The sequence below is a fragment of the Sarcophilus harrisii genome, chromosome 1 (assembly GCF_902635505.1).
Source record: "Sarcophilus harrisii chromosome 1, mSarHar1.11, whole genome shotgun sequence".
Classification (NCBI taxonomy): domain Eukaryota; kingdom Metazoa; phylum Chordata; class Mammalia; order Dasyuromorphia; family Dasyuridae; genus Sarcophilus; species Sarcophilus harrisii.
The window spans coordinates 508,468,206-508,480,630 of NC_045426.1; the positions used below are offsets into that span (position 1 = coordinate 508,468,206).

Genomic DNA, 12,425 nt, shown 5'->3' on the forward strand with positions numbered 1-12,425 from the left:
ATTTTTTGTAATATCTAGTTTCCTTCTGTGCTTCTTTTTAAACTCCTTTTAGTCTTTCCTTATCGTTTCCAGTTGCCAATACTTCTACCCCTCAAACGCCTTCCCATCCTATTTTGTACATATTTTTAGAAGTAAATATTTCTCCTTTGCATAGTTAACTTTATGGGCTGGGGCTTTCACATGTCTTTGTGTCCCTATCGCCTAGCGAAGCGCCTGGCACATAATAGGTGCTTAAATGCTTGTTATTGGGAGCTTTTCTAGCATAACAGCACTAGTCAGAGTTTACACATTGGCCTTCCAGGTCTTAGGAATTACTGCCGTAATGGAAGATCGGAAGCCTGTAACATACTGCTTCCCCCACCACTGGGTTCTTTTTGAGCTTCTGAATTGCTGAAAGGTAAGAGTTCTTCAGTAAATCAGTTAATCATCCAGCGCAGAAAGGCATGAGGTCGAGAATTTAGCTATTTTACTGGTTTGTTTGTAGTTTGAGTTAACAGTCTGGGGACTTGAGAAATTTAAATCATGACTTATTACTCCTCATCTATTGTAAAAATTGGAACACTGGGCTTTTTTTTTTTTTTTATTTGTTTATGTGGGCTTCCTCTTTTGTAAAAATGGAATACCGTTTCTCCTACCTACTAAACAGAGTTCATATTAGAATAAAAATGATTTACTGTTTTCTAAAATAAAAAGCATTATTTAAATTTAAAATGACATTACTGCTAGGGTAGATCATTCACGGGAAACAGCAACTACGGATTCTTTGTGCCCTAGATGAGATGAGAATTGCAACGAAGCCTGGAGGAGCATGCGCTTTCTTTATGCCGCGATGCTACTTAGCGCACTCTGCTACCAGAAGTCGTCTTTATCTCCGCCCACAGGAAGGAAGAATTGGGCTCAAAATTCCTCAGCAGGTGAAGCGAAGAGGCTGACTCTTTCACCTCTTTAGGAGAGCGCTTTTATTCTACTTCAAATATCACAGCTGTGCTCCCCTCGTCCAATCAGCAGGCATTGCGGGCGACCGGATGTCCTTTCCCTCTCCCGAAGGCACCCAATCTGGAGCCTTTTCGGTGTGTTCAGTCGTACCGCCTGGGCGGAAAGGGCGGGCCTCATTGCACAGAACCCTGAGGGAGAGTCGCGAAGAAGCTTCTTGCGCCTGCGCACAGTGACCCAGTTTCCTTTTCATCTTTCTCCCTCTACCCTCGGTCAATCTTCCTGCCACTACTGAGCACAATACGAAGGGAAGGCGTAGAGTTCGGCCGCCGCCTGGGCCGCTCTTTGCTCCGCGAGGCAGCCTCTTGTTTGGGTAGAGAAGAGGTAGGCTAAGCTTTTCCCTCAGGGCTCGCCGTTGTTAGTCTAGTTGATGCTGGGTCGAAGATCCCTTGGAGCTCTGAGACAGGGGAGAGAAGGAAAGGAGGCAGATCTGCTCCCGGTTCTGTTTGGCCGTTGGTCTCCAAGGCTTCGTCTAGAGCAGGTTGCGGGCTGCGGGGTCTCGGGCCAGCTGTCAGAATAGCAGCTGGAGCAAGGGCAGCGCTGTCTGCCAGCGGCTGTGGAAGAGAGAGGGGCGGGATTCGCGCCCTCTAGTAGGGGGCGGGGCTTGTGGAACGCGTCGTCACAGCCCCTCTCCTTCCTTCTTACCCTCCTCCTGGGGCCCATCCCACCTAATATTCCGGACCCTACTTCCCTCACCGCGTTTTCGCGAGGAAAGCGCTTTGTAAATCTTAAAGCGCTAAGAAAAACGTAAGTCTTGCTGAGTATTTCCTATCTCCTTTCCGTTCTGTGCGTGGAACCAAGAAAGGCCCCTAATTTCAAAGAGGCTGATTCTGGAGGGAAACAAGATTACTCCACATACGGAGCGGTGGCCCGCGGCCTAGTGCCCGGGCAGCTTGGTATCCCCGTGCCAGGGGCAGGCTGGAGGCTTGCGTTGGCTTGGGCTGTATTTCTTATTTTGCCATAAAGCAGATTTGTTAAACATGGAAGAAGTGGTGTTAGTCAGAACTTAAGTGGTTTTGGGGTGATCAGCTGATAGAACAGCTTGGCAATATTTTGACCCTATTACTTATATAAGCCAACTTGTGAGGAATTGTTAAGATTGAATGAATAAAAACATTTATTAAATGCTTAATGTGTGCAAAACTTTCTGCAAAGTACTTGGAAGTATAAATAAAAATATGTTTAATAAGTACCCTTATCTCTTTTTCAGGTTTATTTTGGTAAGAATGAGGTCCCATTCTGAGTATTCATTTGGATGACACCTGTGGCTCTCCTGATAACATTTCCTTTTGCTGGTGACATTTAAAAAAAATCTTATCTCCACCATTCTCAATTTTGTGAGCAGGATTTAAGGTGGGTTCTGATGCCTAATAAACTTAATGCATGCTTAATTATAAAATGTTTCAAATAAGTTGTAAAGTATGCTTCTAGAACTTGATTTTTCTAGCATCCATAAAATTTTGAGTATTTTATCGTTTTGATCTTTGCAAATAATGAGATTTTAATAGCTGCAAGACAGACGAAGATGTATTGAAAGTAATTGTCAAAGTGACAAATCAGGAATTTTGAGTTATTTTAGGAGATATGCTAGGTAGAAATAGAAAACAATTATATATGGTAAGATATATGATATGTGATTTATATTATTGGTATAATAATTCATTATTCCTTGCAAAAAGTTAAGTTGTTTGGTTTGGTTAATGTAAAATGATGTGACATTTTGCCCTTTGTTTTGATATATGTAACAAATACTAGTTTAGTTTTCTAAAACTTGTGATTTAATTATTGAAAGAATGCTATAATTTGATTTTTTAAAAATTATTTATACAGTGTGATGGAAAACTTTCGACTAATAGCTGATGAATCATTTCCAAGTCCCTTAACTAATTCACTGACCAGTAACAACAGCAGGATTTTAGAAAATATCAGCTTTTCTTCGAATCTTGGCCTACCAGTCGCTGTTTCAACAGTTGATAGAAATAGATACTGCTGTGATGATAGGTAAGCCTTCCCCCTTATAAATACAATATATTTTTGATGATTGTAAAGGGTAAAATGACTGAATCTTCCTAAGTGGAAAGTTACACTTTTGTTTTTTCAGCTTCTTTTCTCAAATATTTAAATGCCATTATGTGCAATGTACTCAATGTACTGGGTGATACAGAGATTAAACATTGACTCAATCTGAAGAAGTTTACTTTGGATTGGGAAAGTGAAGGAGTGAGAATTAAAATCTATATATCTGTATTGTAGAGGCCAAAGCAAATTCAAGACAGTATTGTTTAGGAAGATGTGAGGAAGAAAGTGTTTTATTTTCTTTCTTAGAGTTAGGGTTAAGGTCAATTGGGGAAGACTTCATGAAAGAGCTGGTGCCTACCTTGATCTTAATAGGAATGGAATGATTCCAAAAATTAGAATTGAGAAAACAGTATAGTTCAGGTACAGGGAGACAGACTGTTCAAATGAAAAGGGCAGGACAAGATTGGGAAACAACACTATTTAACTTGTATTATATAGTTTGTCAAAGTAAGGTAAAATAAGGTAAGGTGTAATATTCTCTCTAAAATGTAATGTTCTCTGTTGAGGTTTTCTTGGGTTCTCTGGGAGTAACCTTCATTTCAATTCAGTAATCACCACACAAGTAGCCAGGGGTTAAAGTCCAAATTCTTTATTGTCTCATTTACTTGGGGCTTGGCTAGTTTTTCTAGTCTCTCTACTTGGTTCCAAGAGCTTGAGCTCCTGCCTGCCTTCTCTAGCTTCTGAATCTCCCTATCTCTTCTTGCTAAGGCTCCTAGCTTATATGCCCCACACTGAGTATATACCAATCATTATATCACTAGGAAACCATTATTTGTTGTAGGATTAAATCAATGCTAAACTAGCTTTGACCATTGTCTCCTCAAATCCACTTAGTACCTTGTTTCTAGTTTTGGCCCATAACATCTCCTTGTAGGATTAAATCAGTCATACTGAAACATGCTAAATTAGATAACTATTGTCCACTGATTTAGTATCTTGTAAGAATCCTTTGTTTCAAGTTCAGTAAGGTAAAAAGATTAGTGGGAAACAGATTTTGTAGTGCTTTACATGTCTCACCAAGGATGTTCTACTTGCCCTAGAAATAGTAGGGATCTATTGATGGATTTTGAGTAGGGGAATAAAATGGTCTCTTTTTAAGAAAAATTATTTTGGTGGTATAAAAAAGGATGGATTTTAGAGGAAAGAAACTGGAGGCAGAAAGTCAATTAGGCTTATTTAAGCAAATTGTTTGGTGAATGGCGATTGCCTGAATTAGGATGGTGGCCCTTTGAGTGGAGAGAGTCAGAGAAATGGGAGAGATGTTGTGGAGTTATAATTGATGGGATTGAAGGTGAGAAAGAAGGTAGTCTTAAAACTTAAAAGATCTATCTTGGTGACTGGGAAAATGAGGAGTAGAAGGGAAAGTTTGAGAAAATAGTGGTATTCCATTTTAACATGGTTTGAAGCGTTTGCAGATCTTTGAGTAGGCCATGTGGGATTGGAATTTAAATATGACAATAGAGCTACATGTATTAGAGTCTAATGTGTGGAAGGTACTATTTTACTGTTTACTGTTATTCATCCATTGTTCTTGAAAAGTAATAATGACTTCTGGAGAGTGATGTCTTCGGTTGCAAGTAAATTGGATTTAAATGAGGGCAGGACTTGGCTTTCTCCTCCAAAGTCATCTGAATCCAGCTGCAAGAACATAGGTCAGGATGACTGTAGATGACTTTACATGCAGTGGGAGACCATGGTCTTTGTTTTTTCAGGTTTATGTTTTTCATGGTTTATGTTTTTTCAGGCCTTAGTTTGTTTGATGCAACAGTCATTCACTGATTTAAGGCTGGGTAAGAAATAAGGCAAAAGATGGTCTATTTTGCCTTCTCAAAAAAACAAAAAATCTGGGAGGCGAAAATCCTCAGGGTTTCTGGCCATAACAGAAATGGTTGCTTTTGCACTCATTATGAACCATCAAGACCCAACCAAATGAAGCTTGAACTGGGACTCATTATTGACTAGTCAGTGAGAGCCAGAGTGATTTGGATTTTAGGCAATCCAGTACCTCCATTTGAATCCCCATGGATTATCAAAATTGGTTTTTTTATAGCTCTATTTCAAGAAATCATAAATGAAGCTACATGGGGAAAAGGTTAATTGTCCTAGTTTTAAAAAAATTATTGAATAAATTTGTAGAGAAGAAAATGCAATATTTAAGTGATTAAAATTTATATTTCTCTGGGCAGAGCACCCATATAATTCCACATGATTGAGGGGTAAAAAGAAAGGGAAGTAAATGCAAATGCATTCACTGAAGGAGAAAAGGTAGAGAAAAATCCTGAGGCAGAGATTGGGGAAAGAGAGACTACTATTATGTGAGACTGAAGAGCAATACAATTAAGTGGTAATTGCTGTTCTTTAGTAGAGAAGTAGTATCTTAACTAGAGCTAAAGAGTTGAGAAGTAAATGAACATTGAGGAAACTGAAGAAGTAGGCATAAATTACATAGGAATTTATGAATAAAAGGAAGAGTTTAGAATATTGTAGCTTGAGGAGCTGGGGGCCCAAGAAAATGTTCTTTAAACATGGGGGAGACCTAAACATATTAGTTTCCTTATGTGTGTGAGTTAGTAGATTATGGATGAGAAAGATAATGATGCAGATCCAAAGGATACTGGGAGAAAGAGTCAGGAACATAAGTGATGAAGTTAGCCTTGGCTACCTTTTCCTTTGGCTCTAGAGTTATGAAGGAGATGATACATGAGGTCTAGAAGTTTTGAGGTAAGGAAGGAAAATGAGAAAGCTAAGAGGAGATAACCTCAGTTTCTTGGCCTAATAGGTAAGATCCAGTAATCTGGGTTGGGGTGGAATTAAAGATTTGAACAGAAGATTTGGAACACCTGATTTGGAAAATGTATTAACTTATTGCCTGAAGATGTAAAAGGTTTGTCATATGTGGATTAGTGAGAACCTGGTTGAGGTTAGAGAACGTGAATTTTTTGTGTGCTTTCCATGGTATATTTAAACTACATGGTGTGGTCACTAGGGCATGCTGACTTACTTGCTGGCTACAGTGATTGTTGTGGGTTTCATTTGTGGGCAACAATCTCATCAAATTTATCTTGTTTTATTCAATAGGTAAGAAGTAGAATCAGAGAAGATAGATTTGGGGCATGAATCTTGAGTTGAAGCTGTCTGAGTCATAACTTCACTAAAATTAAGTGAAAACTAAGTTTATTTCAAGAGAAATGGAACTTGCATATGGCAGCCAAAGAATTCACAGTCCTTAGAGAAGTTTTGCATATTTATGACAGCAGGACAAAGGAAGGAGGAGGAAACAGAACTCTCCTTAAAGGAAAATGGCATTGGGGAAGTGGGAGTAAAGATAGAAAGACATCTCCCAAAGCAGAAGACTAAGGTGATAGCAGAAGGAATTGCTAGACTGTGAAGTATGAAGAGAGGATGATCTACATATTTACAGGATCCTACCTTCACAAGCAAATTCCCTAGTCTGGTGTTGCCACCTGTCTTGAGACTCAACGTCTAGTTTTGAGTATAAACATTAGATTATATCAACTGGGGATGGAGGAGGGTTTTTGGCTTGAATACTTTCAGGGCCAACTACATTTGGGCCCAGTGATTGTGGAAATATGGCAATACAAAAGATATGTTCCGGGGACCCCTTAACAGTCCTTAACAAAGGGAGCAAACATTAGGAACATGATAGTTTTTTAAAAATAAATTTTATTGATATCTTTTACTTTTTACATTGATTAGATTTCTATGTACCTTCCTTTTCTCAGAAATCCATCTCTTATAGCAATTTTTTTTCCTAAGGAAAGAAAAAGAGAGGAAGAGGGGAGAAAATCAAGTAAAACCAATTAAGACATGAAAAAATTTTGGCATTATATGTGGATTTTTCATAACCCCCAAAACTCTAGCCTTTGTAAAGGGGGAATGGGAGTTAAATAACTTCTTGTATCTCTTCTTTGAGGTTAAGCTTGTTCTTTTTGATGTCCCAGTATTCAATTTTGATTTTTTCTGATGGTAGCTCTTTGAATTTACAGTTGTAGTCATTCTCTATATTGTTTTCCTAATTTTGCTTTCTTCACTTTGCATCATTTCATGTAAGACTTAATGTGTTTCTCGATATTTGTTGACTTCATCTTTTCTTATGCAACAGAAATAACATCCCATTACCTTGAATTTGTTTAGCAATTTTCCTAGTTGATTAATATGCACTTTGTTTCCAGTTATTTGTTATCACAAATTATTTTGTAACAGTGTGCATTCCTTGGTTGTTGGATAAAGATTAGTTACCTACTACTCAAAGATCACCTACAGACATTAATTTAAGAACTTTGTAATTTTTAACACTTTCTTTTCACAACTCTGTGTCTCTCAAGAGTAAGTTAGGGGAGCTGTTCTGTATTTTTGTCACTTTTCTGTATGATAGTAGCAAGAAATGTGGCTTGCTGACCAGCCTTGCGATTTCCCATACATTTGATATAAAATTTTGTCACTAGGCTCACACTTTTCACTTTGGTGTAGAACTTTTTAGAGCTCTGCTGGATTAGCTTTAAAGAATCTAGGTTTCCTTCTGCATCACAGGGATTTTGGAATTATATTTGCTTGTTAGCAAAAGTATAGTCTAAATTTCTGATCTTTCTGATGGCACATTCAGGTATATAAATGTGTACTTTAGAGATAAATTATCAAAATTTTTTTAATGGGTCTGTCCCTATTAGTTTGTAAATGGTGAAGTAGTAATCTCTGTGTAAAGGATCATAATGTCCTACATTTAGAGATGGGAAGGATTTTTGAGGTCATTTGGTCTAATTCCATTATTTTATGTGTGAAGAAACAAAGGCTTAAATAGCTAAAATTATTTGCTTTCCACAGTAAGAAGAAAGGTAGGATTTTGTCTCTGATTCTTAATACTTTGCAGCATCAAGATGATGATGTGTCAACTAAATCAGTAACTAAGTATTGCAAAGCTGAAACTCAGTTTAGACTTGGTTATGGCAGATCAATATGTTTAGGTAATTCTGTTGACTTAAGTTAATTTGCTTAATAAAATTGACATTTCTTGGACTCAGTTTTTCTGCTGTCCATTTTATTTCACTTTATTTGTGGACTCCTTTTCTTTTTGGATCCTCGTTTCCAACAGATTAAATTTTTGAAACTCTTTGAACTTCAAACCATTTCTATACTCTTGTGTTGCTGATTACCTGCCTGTATGTTTTCTTGTAATCTTTAAGTTGTTTTTTCTGTTTTCCTTCTTATTCTTTCCAACTGATATTCAAATGTTTCTTTCCATTATGACACTCAAATACTTGGTATGTGAAAAAATGGGGTCCATACAATAGACCCCATTGCTCATAGAATCCATGCGTAAGTTGGTAAATTTTATCCATGCCTCTATTAATTGCTTTACCTTTTTCCTGCAGCCAATTGGATAGATCTATTTTTGCCATGTTTTTGCCACAAAGTTTTTATAGAGAGTCCACTTTTCAGGACAGGAAGACAAAATGTAAGGAAGTGGTTTGTGGAGCTTACAAGGGACTACGTTACTTAACCTCTGGTTATATTTTCAATAGTGTATCATTTAATAAAATATTCCTATATTTAAAGTTTTACCTTGACCTACTTTTAACCAACACTTTCCCCTCTTTATAGATACTCTTCTATTCAGGCAACTTACATAGGAGGAGAGAGATTTTCAATTGCTTCTGAATCATCTTATGGTAGTCAGTTAGACTTTGAACCAAAAGAGAAGTTTCATCTTAGCTACTGGGATAGGATGTAAGTGCTACCTTTATTTTATTTTCATATTTTATGTTTTAATATTTTTTATTTTTCCCAGATACATTTAAAACATTTTTTTTACATTTCTTTTTAAAACTTTGAGTTCCATATTCTTTTTCTTCCTCCCCCCATTCCCCATTTAGAAAAGTACAGGTAAAGTTATGCAAAACATTTCCATAAAAATCATATTGCAAAAGAAAACATAGATCTCCTCACCCCTAAAAAAAATACCCTCAAGAAAAAAAAATTAAAAGTATACTTCAGTCTGTTTTTCAGATACAATCAGTTCTTTCTCTGGGTATGGATAGCATTTTTCATCACAAGTCCTTCAGAGTAGTCTTGTATCATTATATTGCTGACAATAGCCAAGTCAGTCACATCTCACAATTTTGCTATTATTATGTCCACAGTACATTTCCCTTTGCAGACTTTCCAGGTTTTTCTGATAACATTTTGTTTCTTATTTTTTTCTTTTAATAGTACTTTATTTTTCCAAATACATGCAAAAATCGTTTTCAGCATTCATCTCTAAACCTTGTTCCAAATTTTTCTCCCCTGCTTCCTTCCATCCCCCTCTCTAAGACAGCAAACAATCTAATAAAAGTTAAGCATGTGCAATTCTTCTAAGCATATTTCCATATTCATCATGCCGTGGAAGAAAAATCAGAAAGAAATTATGAGAAAGAAGAAAAAAACAAGCAAACAACAGTGATGAAAAGATGAAAATACTAAGTCTCCTTAGTTTTCATTTTAGATGCAAATGATGCTTTCCATTTCAAATCTATTGGGAAGATTTGAAAATCAGTTAGAAAGATTAAGAAGGAAAACAGGAAAAACAATCAGCCACACAAGAGTATAGAAATGGTTTGAAGTTCAAAGAGTTTCAAAAATTTAATCTGTTGGAAACAAGGATCCAAAAAGAAAAGGAGTCCACAAATAAAGTGAAGTAAAATGGACAGCAGAAAACCTGAGTCCAAGAAATGTCAAGTCTAGGTTTTTGTGAAGTCAGTCTGCTCATCGTGCTTTATAGAGCAATAATAATTCATTACCTTCGTATATCATATCTTATTCAGCTGTTCCCCAATTGAGGGGACATTCACTGAGTTTCCAGTTCCTTGACACTACAAAAAGGGATGCTGCAAACATTTTTGCACATATGAGTCCTTTTCCCTTTACATAATCTCTTTGGGATACAAGCCCAGTAGAAACACTGATGGATCCAAAGGGTTTGCACAATTTGATAGTCCTTTGAGCATAGTTCCAAATTGTTCTCCAGAATGGGTGACTCAGTTCACAACTCTATCAACAATGTATTATTGTCTTAATTTTTCCACATCCTGTACATTATTTACTATTTTCCTTTTCTATCATCTTAGCCAGTCTACCTCAGCGAGTTTCTATAAGGATTACATATTGGCTCTGCCTCTTCATTTTACTTTCTTAGGAATAAAATGTAATTAATTGTAAAATAAACCATTATAATTTTGCACAGGTATGATACTTGATGACTGATTTTGTTTTGTTGCATCTGTCATCAACAAAGGATTTATGACTATATCTTTTTAAAAAAGGTTTTTTTTTTTCAAGAAAATATTTTTGTAATGTGTCATGAATTTTCATAACATAATAAGCCAGAACAAATGAGAAGAACAGATTTTATTAAACTCAGAGCACATCACTAGTAATTAATGAGAATTGTGCCATTTACAATTCAGCTAGTATTTATATATTACAAGAAAGAAAGAAGGGGGAAAAAGATATAGCTGCTTATATATAGTGCAGCTGACAGAAGAAATACACAAGAAATAAAGTACACAATAAGTAAAATGCATTGTCATTAGCTAAGGAGATAGATGAGGGATGAATTCTTGTTAGTATAGCTAAATTCAATAAATTAAAGGGAGCTACTGGCCAAATGGCTCAAACAAAATGAAGGTAATATCCTTATCTGTTTTGACAAAACTATATGTGGTTCCTTGACTAATCAAATGAGAATTTACATTTTCTCAATGAAAAATGGAGTTTCTAGAGGATTTTGATTCTGAGGAGAAAAAGCTGGATAACTTATGAATGAAAATCAAATACTCTCAAAATAATAGGACTTTTTGTAAAGAAAAGCTGAAAATGGATCAAAAGAGTAGTAGTACAACATAGAAGATTCAATTTTAGTATGTCTCAGGTGATTAATAGCGTCATCCAAGCTAATTAAGCTACATATAATTATAATGTCTGGTATCAACATAGTTACCAAGATCCCTGAAATTATAGACAGAATTATCTTTTCTCTCCAAAATGATTGGAAAATATATTTTAATTTCACACTTGGGATTGTCTGGGGGAGGGGAAACAAACTTAAATGATTTTAGGGTTTTTTTTAAGTCAACAGATTTTTTGTACCAATATTTCATGTAATAAAAATTATTTAATCTTATGTAACTGCTTCTATCTTTTGTTTAGTTGTGACTATATCTCCTTTCAATAGCTGTGAAAGGTATATGACTTGCTTTTCTTCTAAATTTTTTTTTAGTATGATATTTATGTTGGGTCAATTTAGAATATAATTTAGCATATAGTGTAAAATAATGTAAGGTATTGGCCTGAATTTATTGTTTTCCAAGCAGTTTTTATCAAATTAGTAATATTTTTTCCTATGTAATTTTTCTTTTATCAAACATTAGGTTATTGAGTTCTGTTATTTCTGATCCTACTTTGTCTAATCTGTTCCATTTTTTTCTTTTTTTTTAAACCAATATCAGTGGTTACTTTATCATATAGTGCTATTCCCCCTTCATTCTTACTTCTCTGCGTCATTTCGTTTGATATTGTAGATCTTTTTTTTTTTTTTTCCCCAAATCAATCTTGTTATTTTATCAGGTTTTATAAAGTATTCCTTTGGTAATTTGAGAGGCATGTTTTATTACTGTTATATAATATATATAATATATATAATTATATAATAATTATATATATTATATAATATAATATATATATATAATATATATATAATATATAATATATAATAATATAAGTTATATAATATATATAATATATAATAACATAGATTTGTTATTGATTCTGGGAGATTTGTTTTGTAGCTTACAACTCTGTTGAATTAGCTGTTGGTTGTCTCAGTTAGTATCTTAATTGATTCCCTAGGATTTTTCAAATATATCATCATATCATTAGCAAACAGGGATAGTTTTATCTCTTCTTTATTTCTTTTTTTTTTTTCTTTTATCTTATTGCTGTTGCTAGGATTTCTAGAATGTGATCAAGTAATAGTAGTGAGAGTAAGCATTTTTATTTCACTTCTGTGTTTATTTTTAAAGTATTCTATTTCTTTTTTTGGTGTTGTCTGTTTTGTTAATATATAACTATATCTGATTACTTTAAAAAAATTTTCTTCTGATTTTGTTGTTTCATCTTGATAATTTCTACTAGTGACTTTGACAAGAATTTTTGTCATCTCCTGGAATCATTCATTTACTTTTTAGGTCCATTATTATTTTTAGGGAGTTTGTTACTAAGGCAAGATTTTTTTTTTTAAACCTCTTTTGTGAAGTTTTTGATCCTCTCTTCCCCCCAGTTCTGTGTCTACCTTTTTA

General features: G+C 35.1%; 1 protein-coding gene across 7 annotated transcripts in view; it reads left to right on the forward strand.

Moving 5' to 3' along the window:
- The first annotated feature begins 234 nt into the window (after nucleotides 1–234).
- CEP192 (centrosomal protein 192) overlaps nucleotides 235–12,425 on the forward strand; it is a 140,948-nt gene continuing 128,757 nt past the window's right edge. For 3 of the 7 annotated variants that reach the window (XR_004230987.1, XM_031946668.1, XM_031946672.1), the window contains exons 1-4: nucleotides 728–1,740; nucleotides 2,204–2,346; nucleotides 2,824–2,994; nucleotides 8,692–8,817. Coding sequence is in view for 6 of the 7 variants with exons in the window: in XM_031946668.1 (XP_031802528.1) it covers nucleotides 2,828–2,994; nucleotides 8,692–8,817 (293 nt within the window). In the remaining variant the exon portion in view is untranslated. Of the gene's footprint in view, nucleotides 398–727; nucleotides 1,741–2,203; nucleotides 2,347–2,823; nucleotides 2,995–8,691; nucleotides 8,818–12,425 lie in introns of those variants that run through there. The other 4 variants (XM_031946670.1, XM_031946671.1, XM_031946669.1 and 1 more) reach the window with 4 other exon arrangements.